The sequence below is a fragment of the Danio aesculapii genome, chromosome 8 (genome assembly GCF_903798145.1).
Source record: "Danio aesculapii chromosome 8, fDanAes4.1, whole genome shotgun sequence".
Taxonomy (NCBI): domain Eukaryota; kingdom Metazoa; phylum Chordata; class Actinopteri; order Cypriniformes; family Danionidae; genus Danio; species Danio aesculapii.
The window spans coordinates 30,509,539-30,530,440 of NC_079442.1; the positions used below are offsets into that span (position 1 = coordinate 30,509,539).

At 33.8% G+C, this 20,902-nt stretch overlaps 1 protein-coding gene across 1 annotated transcript in view; it reads left to right on the forward strand.

Annotated features, from left to right (window-relative positions):
• Nucleotides 1–20,902, forward strand: part of magixa (MAGI family member, X-linked a) — an 84,819-nt gene that overhangs the window by 23,573 nt on the left and 40,344 nt on the right. The window contains 6 exon segments of the mRNA XM_056463690.1: nucleotides 4,006–4,053; nucleotides 4,056–4,124; nucleotides 12,958–13,131; nucleotides 14,738–14,915; nucleotides 17,483–17,553; nucleotides 20,235–20,402. Coding sequence (XP_056319665.1) covers nucleotides 4,006–4,053; nucleotides 4,056–4,124; nucleotides 12,958–13,131; nucleotides 14,738–14,915; nucleotides 17,483–17,553; nucleotides 20,235–20,402 — 708 coding nt within the window.

Genomic DNA, 20,902 nt, shown 5'->3' on the forward strand with positions numbered 1-20,902 from the left:
TTATGCCTGCTTTTCATAATCCAATCAGTTTATGATTTTTAAATTTCCTTTTAAATATCCAGTATAACTCCAGTATAAATAATGTGGCGCATTATTACGGAACTAAAATTCCTTAAAGGATAAATCACCCAAAAATGAACATTTACTCACTACTTATTTTCCCTCATGAGGTTCCAAACCTTTATGAGTTTTTTATTCTGTTAAACATAAAAGAAGATACTTGGAAGAAAGCTGAAACCATTGATTTCCATAGTAGGAAAAAAAACTATTGTTACTGTGCATATAGGGCTGGATGATATAGCAAAATAAATTATCCTGAAATATATTTCTTATCATTCAATATCGATTATTATTGAATATTGTTGAACAATCAATTTAGAATATTATGATTTTTTTATTTATTTAACCACTTATTAAATAAGTGTTAAAGAGACTCAAACTGATAAATAAAATGTTACAAAATGTGTGTAATGGTGAAGTGTAAACGCTTGAAAAATCTAAAACTTTAAGGTGTGAAAAATAACTATACGGTAAACCTCAAACTCTCTGAACAACACAAATTATGATAATCAAATCCTTTCAAGTAAAGGAACCAGCCATCATTATTCAAATACATGCTGAACATTACAAACTGTAAAGTTGGATGACTACATTACCCCCTATGCTAAAAAATCGTTCAGATGGGGTTCCAGTAGCTGGGATGCACAAGAAAAGAAACCAAAAAGCCACTCTGGCGTCATCTTTGCATCATATTTTATTTGCAATCTCCTCACTGCTGGTAGCCACCGCACTTATTTTCGCGTGTGTTGTTACTCTGACCTGAAGTGACAAGCACAAGTGTATGGTTTCCTTCGCCATTTTCAATGTGCTTTGCTCTCGTGCTCCCCTGGCGTCTCTCGTAACTAGGCAACCATCAACCATTTTCTCAGAGGATGACCAACAGACAAATCATTGCTGCAGCTCTGATACAAGTTTATGGAGAAAAGTAAAAAGCGCTGCAGTGTTTGGAGGCGCTGTGTTTGTCTGAGGTAATTAGTCTACAGTTATTGCTGAAATGTGTATATTCCATACAAAGTGTGAAGCAGTTCTTTGTGAAGTGCCAAACTTCACCCTACGCTCATTGGCATTGCTTCCAAGGCGCGCACACAGCAGCCACATTTAATTAAAACTATATTCTTCATACAGAAACTTTATACCAAACTTTTTTCATCGTTATTGACAATGGTGTTCATCAATAAATACCGATACCGATTTTATCGCCCAGCCCTAGTTACATATTTCTAACTTTCTGTGAAATATCTTCTTCTAGTGTTCATCAAAGGATAGAATGTAAGTGATGTAAATAATGACAGAATTTTCAGATTTGGGTGAACTATTTCTGTAATTTCTGATTAAGGAGTGAATGAATAGGGCTGCATATAAAAGCATCGTTATTTCATAAGGAAACATGGTTTGTCATTGGGTTAATGCAATATAGGAGATCTGATGTCATATATGGGGTGTATAATACCTTCAGACAATGCATTGCTTTGTTATTAATGGATGATTTATTGTGTATGGTGGCTAAAGGCTTTTAAGTCATTACAGTCTTGCGTGGTGTTGAATAACTGTGTGCGAGAGTGTTGCATTCACAACATAGGTGCGCTACCCTCACAAACCACACACATTTTCTCTTCCTCAAGACTTTTGCTTCTGAGCCATTTGCTATGTTGGCTACTGTAGGTTGACTGATCAAAGCATCAATGTTTACTACTGTATCTTTTCTGCAGTGCTAGTGAGTTACAGTGATCAGTTTAGCTTAATTCAGAATGCTTGGCTAATCTACCTCAGGGAAATCCACTTGTCCCAACTTTCATTGGAGCTGGAAAGCTGAGAGGAAGTTGTATAATCTCATCACTGCGGGATTATGGAGAACAAGTTTAAAGTGTTCGAAATCCTAACCAGGTGTCACTTTACATCGCCAAATTTAGGTGCAAATGGGCATACTGTGGGGTTGTGTGATATTGACAAAAGTATATCTCAGTTTTCCTCTGTGTTTGCTATTAACTTCTTTTTTTTAATATCACATAGTTGTTTTTTTTGTAACACACTCAAAAAAATGTCTTTTGCTGCTTGTTCAAGCTACTTATTTAAAATGAGTTGAAACAACAGAATCTTCAGCTTTTTTGAACAACTTAATTGTCTTATGTTCAATTAGGTTAAATTTGTAAAATAAGTTTTAAGTAAAATAAGTGTAAAATTTGGTAACTTAATCGATTTGTGTTGTGAAAACATTAAGGAATTGTTTTAAATGGAGCATTTTTACAGTGTACTAAGTTTTATTTTATAACTATATTTCAAAATATTTTATGTTTTGTAAATAAAAAGCAAAATCATACAGTTTTTGTTTTTTTTGCTTTTCATAAGTTATAGAGGAATTCTGACTGTGTTTTAATTAGGCCTCATCGCAGTGAATGCTTTTGGTACACCCAAAATGACATTTTGTCACCTTGGAATTCTAAGGTTCTATCTGTGTTCTGAATGATTTTGAGATATTGAGCTTCAAAGTTTTTGCATTCCATAGCAAACAGAATGTGTGTAGCATTTGTTTTTAAAATAAAAAGTCCTAAAATGTAAACAACTTATAAACAACATCCCATAATGTAAATAAGTTGTTAATTAATAAGAATATGTCAATAACTCAATTTGACAAAAATGATGGGTTCTGACATTAACCTGATAATCATTTCCAATCAAAATGCAATGTCGCACGACATTAGGGTACAACGTCAATGTGACATCAAGTTGACGTCCTGTGCCTGCTGGGAAGTTAACTTAGGGTGTACTCATACTAGGCTATCCAAACCGTGCCTGGATTCAGTTCAGTTGGGCGGTCTTGGCCTGGTTGCCAGAGCGCGGTTCGGTTGGGCTCAGGTGTGGTACGCTTGAAGTGTCCGAGCTCGAAACTGCAGATGCGAAGTCACTTTTAAGAGACCGTTTTATATGGATTTATTAATCATTCTTACATTTCAATGAGCGCGAACGGTCATAGTTTATAAAAGATTGCAAACCCCTCACTGCACGTCAGCTGCCACCTTCAGCAAATCTCCTAATACTTGGAGCACGATGACTTTCTTGGAAATTTATGAGTGTCAAAAGTGGTGGATCTGTTCTGCAAAAGATTTGACAGTGTGTCATCGCATACCAAACAACTTACAATAATTCAATACAATATAACTAAAGCAATCTCCATTTTACCGAGTAAGAGTGCTTCTCTTCATAACTGAACAGTCACATCATCGATGACGTGCTCAGGCTCTGGAAGTAAAAATGCGATGTGAGTTTAGTCCATCAGGGGAGCGAGGAAGGGGAACAATCACACCAGACATGGTTTAAGGCAATCGTGCCTAGTGTGAGCATACCCTTAATTCCTTCATGTTGTTCTAACACAAATTGATTTAGTGGAACCCAGGATTTTTTTTACAGTGTACTCATTACATTTGTTTGTTTTTTTGCAAAGCGAATTTCATAATGTCAACTTGAATATCATTAAAATGACAGTTGCAATATTATCGTAATAAATATTGCACATCCATAAAACAAACAGTTTAATTGATGCAAATTAATGAATGTAAACACTTGCTGACACTATCGTTAGACATTAAACTCCTCCTCTTTTTATATCAAGACCAATCATGTTCTGTTTGACAGATGTGGATATGTTTCATCCAAGGTCAATGAATCCAAACATCAGATGCATCAAAGCGACTGGCCTTAGTCCTGGTGATGTCATCAGGATGTTTTTTTCCAAAGATGCATTAGATTGAAGATGAAAATCCATGAAAAAATAATGAGCGATCTTTTAAAAAGTCCCATGTGTCTTTTGCGCTACAGGCCTTTCTATTTTTACTTTCTCCATTTAAAAGGCTTGTTGTTTACTTCTACCAAATTCATAGTTGAACAAAAGCAAAACATTTTTTTTTTTCAATAATTACAGTTATGTTTTATCTTTCTGTGTTTACACAGGTACAACAAGGGCAACCACGGGATGAGAAATCTCAGGGGTGGATTATAACTTGTGTCGATTGAAGAATTTTTCTCTCTAGAGGAGTCCTGGAGCCTTGCTGGAAATGGGAAGTTCAAAGGTCAGAATCACAGTCTACTTTAAAACCACTTAATGTGTCTAAACTCTGGTTTCTCAACCAGACATTGCAGCCCAACAGAGTAGAATGTAGCATTTTTCAGAATACTCAAAACATAAAAAAAAAAAATTGCCTCAACCGATTTAAACAACTCAATATTTAAAGTTTTTTCTTTTCAACTAAGACAACTAATAACCAAACTCATGTAGTTTGATTCATGTTACATATCACATTAACTCAAAACCTTTAAACCAGAGGTACCAGATTGCTAAATCCTGTTTACTACCTCGTTCAATGCCTATGGAAACAAGCCCCCATTGTGCTCCAGGGTGTCCCAGAGCAGAAAGTCCTACAGTATGCATTCTCCCATGCTCAAGACTGCAACAGTGTAAATCTAGTGAAATTCTCCAGCAAAATCACAGACTTATCACAGTCAGTCCAGTGTTGTGTTAATATTTGTGATTTACTTTTATTCATGTCAGCATTTGTTCCACTGTATGTCCACACATGTAGTGGAATGCCAATAAAACTCAAGTGGAACACAACACTGGTAAAATGTTAGTAACAGCACACTGACTTGTGTATCTCTCAAATAGACTAGCAATATACATTTACATGTATAAGTTAAGGGTTATGCAATACATTTACAGTAGTATCGACACTTTGTAGCTCATGCTTGACCTAAACACAGATTATTTATTTTCACCACAATGGTAACTGTAAACAATGTCATTGTAACAGATACCCCAGTAAATCGCTACCTGTTCAGACTACTTATTTAAAATGGGCTGAATCAACACAATTATTGTATGTTTTGGGGGGAGAACTTAATTGTTTTATGTTCATTTCATTTTTATTTCATTTTCCTTCAGTTTAGTCCCTTATTTATTACAGTTCGCCACAGCGGAATGAACCGCCAACTATTCCACCATATGTTTTATGTGGATGCCCTTCCAGCCGCAACCCAGTACTGCGAAACACCCATACACACTCATTCACACACACACTCATACACTACGACCAATTTAGTTCAATCAATTCACCTATAGCGCATGTCTTTGGACTGTGGGGGAGCACAAGAGAAAATCCATGCGAACACGGAGAGGACATGCAAACTTCACACAGAAATGCCCAACTGGCCCAGCCGGGAATCAAACCAGCAAGCTTCTTGCTGTAAGGCGACAGTGCTAATCACTGAGCCACCATGCTACTCCTGTTTTATGTTCAATCTACTTAAAGTTGTAAAAATGATTAAGATAATCTAATCAATTTTTATTGGGGCAATTGAGAAGCAATTGTGTGGAACCCAGCATTTTTACAGTGAACAAAACAGAACATTAAACAACAAAAAGGTGTCCTTAAAGATGCCATACAACATCAACATATGTCCTTTTTGAATTCCAGGACTCTCACAGTTTTAAAAAGCCTGGATGTATGAGAGCTTAAATTTAAAAGTGAGATTTCTAGACCTTGAATTGAAATGAATAATGCAAATGAATGAAATATTAAAGTGCCATGGGAAACTCTAATGAATATACATTTCTCTAATTATACCAAGCTGTATAATAATGGCATCACTGAACTGAATTTAAAATCTTTCCAACTATCCAAATCTTTTAAACTATCCATTTGTAAATTTTAGCTATTATAATGAATTTTTATTATTTTAAATAGGTCAAAAAAGGGTTACAGCCATTGTCAAATAACAAATTAAATATTTTAAAAACTGCTAATGATCAAACATCCTTCTCTAAAACTTAAACCTCCTTTAAATTTAGCTAAATAGTTAACTAAATAGTCTTGTTTAATATTTTTTTATGTAAATGTTTTACATATCCACCATGTATACCAAAAAAATCAATATGGAAAATGAATCTGAAGCTAATTATGATTTCATGTGAACATATGGAACAGGCAGAGCTTGTTTTGGATGTGTAAGGAGTTATTTACTGTTCATCCGAGTTTGTGTGCGCAAGCATCTGAATTTGTGTGTGCTCGTGAACACATGGCGAGGGTCAGGGCGTCACGCCAGAGCTCCAAAAGCTCAAGCCAATCAGAGTCCAGAGAAGCAGCCTCCAGACTGCAGAGAAAAGTGCCGTGCTGGCTCACTGCTGTCCTCCAAACATTATCAGCAGAAAGAGCTGAAAAAGAGCCCTAATGGAGAGAGAACAAGCGTGTTACGCAGACTGATGTCTCTGTTAAGGATCTCGCACACAGCTGCAGACTCACACTATGACATCCTTCAAAGATGCAGCCCTCCGATTTATGAATATGTTTCCGCTGAGTCGTGTTTTTGACGCCACTGCGACACTTTACGTTCTTTTGTCTTTGGAAAGTAAGTAAGATATTGCTCGCTTATTATGTCCATTTCAGTCCCCCTTGAGGTTTTAATGCAAACCTGCTTTTTTGGGAAATTAAACAGCAAATGGGCTGACTGATGTAAATGCCATTCTTCTAGTGCTTTAGGCTTTAAAACGTATCCTGCCAAAATCCTCTTTTTTAATATATATATATATATACAGTACAGTTTGTGTTTAACAATTTAGGGCTAGTAGGAAATCTTTTATGCTCACCACATTTGCATGAATGAAATGTTACTGTTTTTTAACTACGTTTTATAATGTATTTGTTCTGTAATATCTTTATATATTCTTTATAGAGTCTTTACTTGTTTTTTTGTGTCATATAATCCTTGAGTGATCATTCCAATGTATTGTACATTTCTTGTTATTGTTGAAAACTGCTGCTTCATAGTTTTGTGAAAATCATGATATTCTTGTACAATTTTCTTGGTTCAAAATGCTTAAATCACATTCGGATACATTAAACTGAAGACATGTTATAAAAGACGTTATTTAAACAGGTTATTTAATCATAACTGATCATCTGATCGGCATATTACAATGATTTCTAAAGAATCATGTGACACTGAAGACTGAAGTGATGTTAAATAATTACTCATCATTAATTACTCATTATTAACTCATTACTAGGGCCAGACAGACTCTGCTGACAAATCTTTTAAATCCCCTTTTAACTTTTATTTTATGTTTACAATGCAAATCCAATTAGATCAACTTATTTGGTAAACTAAGCAAGTCTCTTATATGATATAGAACAGTGCCGTCCCGTAGGGTTGAGGGGCCCTAGGCGAGATAAATAAAATTGGCCCACTTGTGTAAAAACCGTGAGAAGAAAATACAAAAAAAATACAATTTAATATTATAAATTTATTGCATTAATATTATTACATTTTATTGTATTAATTTAATATTTAAGTGTTTACATTTTTACTAACTTTAACGTATTGACCTGTAATACTATTGAACAAATATTTACTCAGATTTAAACAAATAAGTTTACAAGCAGAAAACACTCATTTAAAAAATAAAGTATATACATAATAAATAAAAATAAAGTTTGACATATACAAATAAAGCATGAATCAAATGTGTTTTTTTGTAAATGAATAACATACAAATATACGCATAAATAACTAAAAATGCAGGAGACATTTTAGCTTGTTTTTACACAGAGATTTACACAAACAAAACTTTGCAATAGATGTTAAATTCGATTTGTCAAAATGAGGGGGAAGCCTGTGTTTTTTTTTTTTTTTTTTTTTTTTTTAGCAGGATGAATTAGTGGGAAATATAATTAATTAATTGTTTAATGAAACATGCTGAATATGGCCTATTTTTTCTCACATATCACTCAAGTATTTCTGTGATCATGGGCATCGTTGAATTTATTAAAACAAGTCCTGATACTACACTAATAATGTATTATGCATAGCAGAACACACCTTTACTTTGAGCGTGCTTTTCTTCCTCTGCTTTTCTTTTCTTTCTTTTTTCGGCTCTGGAAAGATGTGGCTTTATATCAAACGTGAGCAATTTAGAGAGATATGTGGAGTTTGTGTAGGAATACGTTATGTCATTAGTTCACCCAATAGCCGATCACATGCTGTGTTATGCAAAATATTGTGTGGTGCTGCTGGGTATGTTTCTAATATTTCCTGCTTTTATTTATATTGTTGTTGTGTATTTATTATATTTTTCAGCTATTTGTCATGTATGAATTATACAGAGCTGTTCTTTTAATGCAATGTGGAAGGTTTTTTTTTCTCATCGTCGTTGTGAATTGTAGTGCATTTAATGGGGTTTGTGCATTGTGCAATGCTTATTGCTCATGATTTAAACGTACGCGCTCGTGCTTGTGGGGCCCTCCCTAGGTGGCCGGCAATGATATAGAGTGCTCAGCATGAAAATGAATATTTTTGATCCATTTCACAGTGAATATAGGCAATGTATTTTGGTGCGTTTGAACAAAACAGATTTATTAAACAGTTATATTTATTAAAATAATATTTAGTCACCAAAGATATTTAGAATTTGAAAGATAATACAGTTAAATTCAATCAAAATATTGCAAAAAAAATTGCAACCTACCAATTCTACAAATATTTTTCTATAACATATAAATTTAGGTGTACTAGTGTTTGGATTGCTATCATAAGTTATTTTGTTGCTATCATAAGTTATTTTGTCTGATAATATTTTTTCTTCTAGAGAAAGTCTTATTTGTTTTATTTCGACTAGAATAAAAGCAGTTTTTAATTTTTTAAAAAACATTTTAAGGACATAATTATTAGCCCTTTAAGCTACAGTTTTTTTCGATAGTCTACAGAACAAACCATCGTTATTCAATAAATTGCCTAATTACCCTAACCTGCCTAGTTAAACTAATTAACCTCGTTAAGCCTTTAAATGTCACTTTAAGCTGTATAGAAGTGTCTTGAAAATATCTATTAAACTATTATTTACTGTCATCATGGCAAAGATAAAATAAATCTGTTATTAGAGATGACTTATTAAAACTATTGTGTTTAGAAATGTGTTGTAAAAATCTTCTCTCTGTTAAACAGAAATTGGGGAAAAAAATAAACAGGGATAATAATTCAGGGGGGCTAATAATTCTGACTTCAACTGTATTTGCACAAATATAATATTGTATAGCTTCCTAATAAAATATGAATTTAAAAGATAGATTTGGGAAGGGTGTACTTATATATGCTGAGCACTGTATCTACTAAAAGACGGAAAACAGTAGACAGAACTGTATTGTTCATAAATTACATAAACATTTTCATATTTGTCAATAATATTACTAAAATCAATTTAAAGACTGAATAAATAAAAAATTACATACATTTACAGAATAATAAATAAGTAAATAAATAGAGTTAATGATGGGCTAACAGTTTGTGGAAATATGTGGATTTCTGCATGCGCAGATTTCATGTGGGCTTATTCATTACTTATTATAATTAATAAAAAAAAAATTTCACATTTTTTTTTATTCATTTCATAATAGTACAGTATTGATCCAGTTTTAAATGCCTTGATGAGTATAAGAGATTTACACAAATAAAACATAAGTAAAGTCTGTTTTCTATCCAGTTTCTGACCCTTTAATTGAAATATCGTGTTTTGATTTGTGTGCAGCATTCAACACTTGGAATGAAATGCCCACTGTAAGGATAAATAAGAATAGATGGACGCACATATAATGAATGCAGATATAAATGAGTCATTCTGTTTAAAAATGTATAAATACTCAGGACGTTTTTAAATAATTCTCTGTAACAGACAAAGCGAAAGGATTTCAAACGCAAAAACTGTTTTTCCACAACTTGGCACTGCACAGCATCTTGTAATCCTCTGCGCGTTTTGTTGCTGGAGAAGTCTTGTGTTTGCATCTCTTTCATATTTAATCTCTCAATACACACATGAATAATTGGGCTAAAAACGGAGTGATATAGAAGTAGGCGCTGATCTACTGCTGTTGTTTTGTCTCACTGTGATGTCATAATGAGACCAAATCTGAAACGTGCCTTTTCGGCAGCTCGCTTTCATTAAAACCTGTTTTTAGATTCCCTTTGAGTTCTGAAATTTACACACTATTTTTTAATACAATGACATTTTTTTTGTCAAATAATTAAAGGATGTTTGATTTCTCAACCCATGACCCCTTAAACCTTCACTGAACCCCTAGAAATACCACTAGAAATGCAAAATGTGGTATTATTTGTTCAAAACATCTATAATTAACTCCAAAAGTGTTGTTAACACCTGAGCAGTGATGCCCCGCAGCCCATGAGTCATTTCTCAAGCCAGAAACCACACCGCACTCCTACTTTTCTATCACTCTGTACAGGAGAAAAGAGGCTTTTCTCTGTAATCCCTATTTCAGTTTTTTCTGTCTCCAATCACTCCACCGCCCCCATTCCCTCTCTCTCTCTTTCTCCCATTTCTTTTTTTTTTCTTCTCCAGTTGTAAATAAGCCACAGCAAGGAGTTTTGGCATATGCTCCAGTTAAATATCTTTGAAACTGATGAAAATATATCCAATGTACAATAGCGAAGCAAACTCTCTTAAATAATGAGTGTGCACGTCTTAAAGTTTTAATTGTATATTCATCCAGAACACTATACTCTTTTTAAAAATTATTCTGAACAGTACTAAATTTGGGTTCTTGAGCTTGTCACAGTTGTATATAGGGATTGTAAATAGGGATTTAGTGTTAAATTCTGTCATTTTTGACATTTGCAAGAAAGAACCATGGGTCGTAATAGTATTATAAACTTTTTAATGATTAGTTTCTCATTGTTTATGAATATTTGATTAATTTTAGTATGGTGCATTTATGTGTATTAATGTTAGTAATAGGATTACTTTTAAATATTTGTTAACTGTGTTATTTATTCATTGATCTGTCTGGTCTTAAATCTTAAACAAAATTAATAATTAATAACACATAAATCCCAAAACCGTTTTAGGTACTTTTATTTATGGTTATTGATGTGAACTTGAAACAAAGAAAATGCACTAACAGCTAGGGTTGTCACGAGACCATCAATTCAGGCCAAGATCCTAAACAAGCTAAAGTATCACGATACCAAGTATCTGAATACTGTATTATATGTATCATAACTCAAATCTACGAAATAAAGCAAATTGTCAGAAATATTATATTTTATGTCGTAATACTTAAATTCAATTCCCTTATTATTGAAACTTGTTATTTGTACAGACTTTCTCTGGGTTTTTTGGTTTTTTTTTTGTTGTTGAATATACTGTGACTCCTTTGTTGTTATTGCAACAATAATAATAAATAAATAAATAAATAAATAAATAAATAAATAAATAAATAAATAAATAAATAAATAAATAAATAAATAAATAAATAAATAAATAATTGATCATGCCATATATGATCTGTCATGGCTGCAGCAAACAACAACCCGTATGTAGACAGTTAAAACGAAAGTAAAATAAAGTGGCCTATTGATTATTTGCTGGCACAAATCTTTGAGCATTTTAGTGATTTTTGACATGCAACATATTGTAGAACCGTTAATGACAATACTACTGTTTACAAACTACAGTGGCATCGTCAGTATTTTGGTGCCATAGTATTGCGGTGCTACCAAAGTACCGGTAAACAAACTACTAACAACATATAACTAAACATATCAATAAATGACAATTGACAGTTAATTAAATGACGAAAATACAAAAGTAAATCAAACAACTAGATCAAGATTTGAAAACGGATTCAATAAAGAACAAATTTCTGTGAATTCAGTAATCTAACATGCCTTCATGATTGGATTTGGTGCGGTCATTGGCAGCTTTTAAGTTGGCATCTGAAATACACAAAATATACTCTTTGATTTGTTTATGTTAAAACAATTATGATGGTCAAAAGAAAAAAGTTACACAAGTTATATTTTAAACAAGTTAAAATATAGATCTTTTTAGACAGAAATCATTTGTTCACAATCTGTGTTGATAATGGTTGGCCATCATAAAGTCTTTTGGCAGGTAAAGATTTGAAAAACAAAAAGTGGGAAATAAAGAACTATTTCAGCATTAAATGACAGAACTGTTACTGTATGTAAAACATATTTTTTAGAGTTGTTTCTGTTTTGATTCCGATGTTTATAGGAGGATTAATCCAGATTTTTGTTATTGATCTGATCTCATTCTTTCAGTTTATTAATTTTATAACAACAGTGATTTTGGGTGTCAAAAAGAGTATGATCTAGAGCTGCAGCAGCAGCCAGGAGCAAAACAAAAATCTTTTTTTTTTGGGGATAAAAAATGTGCTACAATTATATCAGTAAAACTGCTGACACAGAAAACTTCGACTAGGAAAGATACAGCAGGCTAACATGACACATTGGAAATTACTTTCAGATTCAAAATCTGCAGTAAAGTTGAACATTTAACAATTTTATTATATACTTAATCTAATTCTATGCTGTTTCTAGGTTGCTAAGGAATTCAGCAAATTTATGACCCTAATCACGTGTACTCCTTGCTACAAAAGGTCAGATGTTCTTGCTTCCATTGAAACTGGAGATGATCATTTGAAAGATTCAGTCAAATCATGTAGGATAACATGGATCATCAGATTTTGAGGAGCTTTGGCTTCAGACTTGTAGAGTTCATGCCAGCATGAGTGGGTTTGCTGGATTTTGGTTATTTTCAGATAAACGTGTTTTTAAAAATGCATTTCATCAAAATGGAATTGAAGTTCCGAAGCCCCTTTACTTCAGCTGCATGTTCTGGTCTGCAATTCTGGAAATGTTTTTTTTTTGGCTGCCTCAGAAATTGACTTAAAGGACAATAGCTTTTAAGTTGAAAATGAATTCTCTTTACAAGGATTGTTTCATTTGGGACGTATAATGCATTGTGTCCAAAAGCTATTGTATTTAAGCCATGATTTACTGGGGCAATTTTAAAAAATATATGTAATGTCTTCATAGGGAACTATTATGGCACACCTCGGCCAGTTCACATCGGTCCTGACAGCCCCCCCATTACATACCAGGAACATCGAAACCTCCTGAGGAACTTCCGTACCCGCAGCAAATCACTCAGCAACCTGGAAAAAGCAGTGGAGGAAGGTGACAACAGCGAAGAAGACTCTGGTCTGTCAGGTAATCCGCTGATGGCTGCACTTTTTTAAACAAGTCACTTTTTTTCTTAAGTAATTTAAAGTCAAGTAAATGGTTTATTTAGTCTATAACTTAATCTAATAAAGACAAGCCACTGTTAAAACTAACAAGTGAAGATCAAGTTTGAACTGTAAGATACATGAATGTAAAAAAATGCATAAAGCGTTATCTGTGAAAATTAGGTTAGCCTAATGTGGTTGTTTTGAAATCTTGGTGCAATTTTGTGTACAAATTACCATTGCTGGGATTTAGTTAATTTTTTTGTTAGCATAAGTGACTTATTGTTTTCAAAATGATCTATTTCTTAGGGAGTACTGCAAGGCACTAGTTTGGACAACTCAGTCTCATTGTGAAAACATACCTCTGTATATATTTTTGGAGAGTGCAAATTATGTAGCCAGAGCTACATATGACTGCATTTCGTCTTTTTATCGAATGCTAAGGGACTGTATGACGTTGCCGATGGGTTCCGTTTCTTTTCGCGCTATCAGCTGACAGCTTACCTCCGTGTGGATGGCTTTTCCGCTGTTACTAGTGTGCCCAGTAGCTCGCCGCATATGTCAGTGGACTTGGGACACAGAGAGGAGTTGACCACGACGACAAGGTTTAGTCTAGCAAAAGTCTAGCAAAGAACGGTTCCAGAAAGCAGGTAGAACAAAAACAAAAGGCAAAAAATAAAATAAACAAGTAAATAACAGGGTGAGAACATGTTAAGATCTGAAAACGTGATAAAAATCAGGCGGCCGCGAGGGCTTTTCTTTTTCTGTATTGCTTTTGAAAACTGGATTCAAAGAAGGTGGTGGGTGAACCAATCAGTGCTTCTGAAAACACTATTGCTTGGGTTTAGGGAAGGGGGTAGGTAGTCAGTCAGTCAGTCAGTCAGTCAACAGTGGCCTCACGAGAAGAGCAGGCGCATATGGCACTCGTGAAAGAAATTTGAGATCTTAAAAAGCGTACACAGCGACCTCTTTTGTGCTCCCCAGAAATGTGTACGGGGGTACGTATCCATAATGAGCCTGGGTTGAGTTTGGACTCATGTTTGTTTATTTATTTAGTTTTTTTTTTTTTCATTTTGAAATTGCAACATTTTTATTCCGTTATATAGTCAATACAGTTATCAACTAGAGAAAAGCCATTGCTAAAACTAACATCAAATAATTGTTCAAGATTTTAACTAATTAAACCTAAAAACAAATCTAAACACATCTAAATCTAAAACACATTTCTTTCCTAACCAGAAATATTTAGTCGTTTTTATTGTTTCTCATGTATTGTGTACAATATCTTGAGTTTTATGTGCTATGCCAAATCTCCCAGCATCTTCAAATCTGACTTGACTTTCCATTTTGCCGTTATTTTGAACCCACAGATTTTTAAGACAAATGGATGTCAGCTCAGCCAGCACATGTTTGCAGTTTTACGTTTTTGACATTAAAAGCTATGGAATTGTGTTCAGGATTGATGCCACTCTCGTATTAGAGCTGGCAAGAGGACAGTAACATGAACAGCATGACCTCACGCTGACCTGAGGTTGTCCAAGATTATACAAAGCGCCTGCATCTCATGCCATGTTGACTGTGTTTGGCAGCGGGGTCCGCAGGGGCCAGCAGTGCGCCTCCTACCACCATTGTCTCACCTAATCAGACATGGGACTTGGGCGGCATGCGGGACGGAGGGCTTGCCATTGAGAACGGAGCACGAGGAGGGGCATTGCCTGAAAACTGGGAGCTGGCATTCAGTGACACAGGAGAACCCTATTACATCAAGTGAGTGAGCAAGGGGGTGAAGGAAAGAATGGGAAATAGAGCGGGGAAAAATAGACAGAAGGTCATTTGCTTCCTCAAGTAATTAACGATTGTACTCAAAGTGATGTGACGATTTTGTCGCTTTAGATTTTTGACAGACAAACGTAACATTTGAATTTGAAGATGCACTTCTGTGAAAAAAAATTCCTTTAATTAGTTAGCTTAATCGGAGGACATGAAATTAGGAAACACATCAAATAAAATGGCTTAATCTTTGAAAATGGAAATGACTTTTTTTTTACCTATTGTTTAATGCTTTTTGTTATAAAAGGAAACGTTTTAACTTCAAGATGCACCTCAGATGATCAATTTGGATTAGGGCTGGCCGATAAAATTGGTATCCATATTTATTATCTGAACATCATTGTCAATATGTATCCCATCTGAAAGAGTTTTTAGCATAAGGGGCAATGTAGTCATCCAACTTCACAATTTGTAATGTTCAGTATGAATTTGAGTAATGATTGCTGGTTCCTTTACTTGAAAGCTCAGATTTGATTAGCATAATTTGTTTTATTCACAGAGTTTGAGGTTTACTCCATCATTAATATTCACACCTTATATGCTGTATGTTGATCTACCTTAGTTGCACACACTTTCTAACATTTTATTTATCAAGTTTAAGTGTCTCTTTTACATTTATGTTTATGTTATATGATCAGATATTTTGTTTAAATATTTTTGTTTTTGACTATTAAAACTGTTTGTCTTAGGAGAGTTGGTAAATTAAAATAAAGTGGATAAATAAAAACAAATTCTAAAATTCCTAAATGTATTGGTAAAAAATGTTCAATAATTGTTGATATTGAATGCTATAAAACATTATATCGTGATATATTTTTTGCAATAACGCCCAGCCCCATTTTGGATTCATTTAAAATGAAAGTTTTAAAAGGCAACATTTCAACTGTAAGATGCACATCAGGGTATAAATCATAATCATTGCCTCAACCCTTATGTGCTGTTTGGGATGTTTTCAGCCACTCTGGGGTGATTTTGAGTTTTAATTTGGCCACAATTTTCTCTGTGTTTCAGCAAATAGAATGATTTTTCGTGACATCTTATTTGGACACATATTTTGGGAAAATGCTTTGAAAATTTCTAAAAATTCAACAATACGCTTTAGGCAAATTTACCACGCATTTGTTATGGTTAATGCTGATTTTTGTCACATTGACTTTCATTATAACATCATTTTTGATGCCATGGCACCATATAATAATGCATTCTTGATTGTTGTTGTTTTTCCTTCTTGGTAAGAAGTAGTTTTTATTGTTGATCAATGGTTACAGTGCAAAATAAAGCTTAAAATTATATGGTTATGTGTGGAGTATAGTTTTAGTGTGTGCGCATGTGAGAGAGATCTTTGCATACTTTCCTTAATATGTCTGAGAAAATAAAAATAAGCAGCTCAGCCCTCAGAACATGCCCAGCAGGCACATAACATCATAAGACGTTAATTTTAGGTTAGATTTAGATTATGACGTCAGGTGACCAAAATTCAACGTCTAGCCAGTGTCTAAGGACAACGTTATTTTGACATCCAATAAAGACATCAAATGAAGTTGATATTGGTTGATTTTATGGTTGTGTTGGAAAGTGACCAAAATCCAACGTCTGATAGATGTCATAGTGGTAATGTCAACACAACGTCAAGGTGTAACATGATTAGACGTTGATATTTGGTTGATTTTTAGGTTGGAGTACAATGTCCATATGACATCATGTTGATGTGCCTGCAGGGTTGTAAACATAGTAAGTGTATTTCTACACACACACACTATATTCTGCTATTTTACTCCATTTTGCACAGGCATTTCTAAAGAGTTTATGGTGTAAACTGATGAGCAACAGGAAAATTTTAAGTTGTACCTCTTACCAACAAGGACAAACACTAGCAATCAAGAACACATGATTATTTGGTGTCATGGCTTTGCAATAAAAATGTGGTTATAAGGAAAGTCAATGGAGGAGAAAACAGACCCCAACATTATAAAAGGGTAGTCAATTTAAACAATACACAAGGGTTAGAGAAAATTAAGCCTGCTTAAATGTGTGGAGACTATTTTAATGCATATTTTTGTCTGAAAATGTTATATTTAAAAGTGCATATAATATATTTTGTTTTTGTATTTTGGATGCATTTTGAGTTTTATTATATTTCCATTTTAAGATCAAAATCATTGGATTAACACATAATGTATGCCTTTATGATAATAAAGTATTCTTAATGTATTAAGTTACCATTTTTAACAGGCAATTTGAATTTTAAGATGCACAATAACGAAAAGTGCAAAATCTTTGCCTTTAAGTTTGCTTAATATGTCAAGTTTATAATTGCTTAGCCACTTTGCACAAAATTTACTCTTAAGATGCACATACATCAGTGAAAAGTGCATAATCTTTGCCTAGACCCATGAAAATGATTGTTTATTGTTTTCAAAACTGCTGTTGTATTTCATCTTGAATTTGCTGATAAAACCTTGTGGGCCGGAAAAACAGTCTCTCTTGTTTTTCTCATTTTTCAGCCATAACTCAAAGACCACAAGCTGGCTGGACCCAAGGACTCAGGGCAAAGAGATTGTCAGCAAGACAGAGTGTGAGTGTATATGTGTGCATGTGTGTGTGTGCGTGCATGCTTGGAACCTTTCCACTTTCTGCCCCCAAACACACTCTCGCTTCTCTCTCTCTACAGTCTTCACACACAAAGATTAATGACAAACCTTCCTGGAGCCATTTAGTCTTTCTCTCACGCCTTCATCTTATCCTTTGCCTTTCAAACCTTATCCACAATCCTCTCATCCCTCCCTGCTCGCTTCATTCTTACATCTCTTTCTCTTTTTTATGTTATCTGTCACTCAACAAACTCTCTTATATTTGAGAAGGTCACGTCTGCTATCTAGTCAGGTAATCTTTATAAGTCTGTTAAGAAAGCCATGTGTGCAAATGCATGTGATGTCAGTAGCATCAAGCAAGCAATAGGTGCGAAATGCCACAAATTCAGATTGGTCAGTTTAGAGAAACATGTGAATATTTGTATTTTTTGTGTCCAACATGCTGCTAGTTTCAGTTTCACTTTTAAAAATTTGTTTGACATTAATTAAAATGTTGCTTTATCTGAATGTTACTATACTTTCTTTTTGTTTTATACAATGTTTTCTTTTCTGAATACTGTTTAAACAATGAAAGTTGATTAATTTACTCAGGTTCAGACCTTGTACTCTAGGTACTTTCTTTAGTCCAACAGTAGAGATTTTGGCTGAAATAATTTTCCTATATATAGTGTATGTGTGTGTGTATATATTAGGGCTACACAATATTGGAAAAATCTGACATTGCAATATTTTTATTCTGCAATATATATTGCGATAGGAATACAGTTTCCCTATATTGTTGAATAACTATTTGGAATAAATTTATAATTTTAGATTGATTAGGATGATTCTGTAGGTCAGCGCATATACATAAAATATAAAAAACAATCTACAAGCAAAGATGAATTCAATAAAGAAAAAGATACAAATTAAATAAATAGTGTTTTATTATCGGACTGTATTCAGGTCAATTGTACTGCCTAGGCTTCATTTCATAAATAATTCAATAAAATAAATTGTTATTAGTTTGTCAAAGTTACAAACAGTACAATTACTTAAGCCTGAATGTTTTTAAAACCCACACACAGTCACAGGCCTCAAAAAACACTTGCAAAACGATAAATTATAATCCAGACTCAACATTGTTTACATCCTGCGTTATGACTATTGCTGAAACTATATATTGTGCAGCCCTTAATATATATATATATATATATATATATATATATATATATATATATATATATATATATATATATATATATATATATATATATATATATATATATATATATATATATATATGTGTATGCAAAATGAATAGATATTTGCAGAGACTGTAGTAAAGGTAATAATTTTGTACATTGTTTCACTACATACTGTAAGAGCTCAGGCAACGCAGTGGCACAGTAGGTAGTGCTGTTGCCGCACAACAAGAAGGTCACTGGTTCGAGCCTTGGCTGGGTCAGTTGGCGTTTCTGTGTGAAGTTTGCATGTTCTCCCTGCGTTCGTGTGGGTTTCCTCCGGGTACTCCGGTTTCCCCCACAGTCCAAAGACATGCGGTACAGGTGAATTGGGTGGGCTAAATTGTCCGTAGTGTATGTGTGTGTGAATAAGTGTGTATGTGTTTCCCAGTGATGGGTTGCGGCTGGAAGGGCATCCGCTGCATAAATGCTGGATAAGTTGGTGGTTCATTCTGCTGTGGCGACCCCAGATTAATAAAGGGACTAAGGCGAAAAGAAAATGAATGAATGAATGAATGTAAGAGCTCAGCTTATACAGGCTAGTCAAAATTATCTCTTGAGTGTCGAATGTTCATATTTTAGATGAATTATCGCTTCAAGTTTAAAGGATTTGTTTCATTTTACAGCATTTTTGTTAGATTTTGTTTTATTTTAGGATTAGCCACACAATGCAATCTTAACAAGATACAACTTATTTTACAGAAGATGCAGCATGTGCATGCATATTAATCTGGGTTAGAAAGGTCTAAGAGAGGGGTATTTTAAAAATAGAAATTTTAAAATGGATACCACATGTACTACACGTATGCCACTACATTAGTTGTGTATATAGTGCGTCATCATTTTTATATGACATTCTGTCTGCTATTCTTTAAAAATAGTATGCAGAACCCTATGAATTATGCAAGTTTCAAAAGATAGTATGCTATATCGCCACATGAGCTTTTAACATTGTGTGTATACGTTCAGTTGTGGTTATTTTGTATTTTTGATGCAGCTGTGTTAAAAAAATACTTTTGGCAGATTGTTCAGACAATTCAACAACAAAATGAAGGACAAAGTTAAAAATGATAAGCAAGTATAACCTTTCTGATTCAAGAATCAGAAAGTCTACCCAAACGCACTTCATTGTGGTAAACGGTGTGTATTATTACAGTATCAGATAGCAGAGTAAACAATTTTACTTGAACAGTAGTATATAATAGTGTGCTTTTACATAGAATAGCCACTTTTTGGTCTTCAAATGGCTTGCTTGCGTTTTTAATATTTAGCTTAATAATTTAACATTGATCAAAAATGTAGAGCTCTGATAGCGCCAGCAGATGGCGCTGTTGTTTAGCAGTTCACTCCATCGTGAAACACTGATGTTTGGGTTTAAGGGTATTGTTAGACTTTTAATGCTAATTTTCTTGTGTGTGTGTGTGTCTGTGTGCGTGAATTAGTACCTGCATTCACAGACCAACCATCTGATCTGAAGGGCTATTCCATACACACTCGCCTGCTGAAGGGACCCCGTGGGTTTGGCTTCAACATTGTGGGTGGCAGCAGACCTCGAGAGTTCCTGCAGGTGTACAGCGTCACCCCCGGGGGACCGTCAGGACTCAAAACAGGTAAAACACTTTTAAAAAGTCCTAAAAAACAAGTACAAACACTGTCCTCAGAGTTCCACATTCCGCTGTGGCGAGCTTTGATGATTAAGGAACTAAGCCGAAGAAAAATGAATAAATGAATGAATGAATGAATGAATGAACTTACTGTAGTGGTTTTAAAAAGTTTGTGAATAAAGGCTTTCGTATTTAACAGTTTTGCTATTGTTTTACAATTACTTATTTATATGATTTTTAATTATTATTATTATTATTATTATTATTATTATTATTATTATTATTATTATTATTATTATTATTATTATTATTATTTTAGGACATTTTCATCTGTAGCATTTTTTTTACTACATTATTTATTACAACTGCTAATGTAATGTATTTTTTTATTATTATTATTATAAACTAATGGTTTCGAAAGGTCTGGGAAATGAACAATATTACATTTAATTTTTTTGTTTATTTTTATTGCTAATATTGTTTTTATTAAGCAGTTTTTTTAGAAA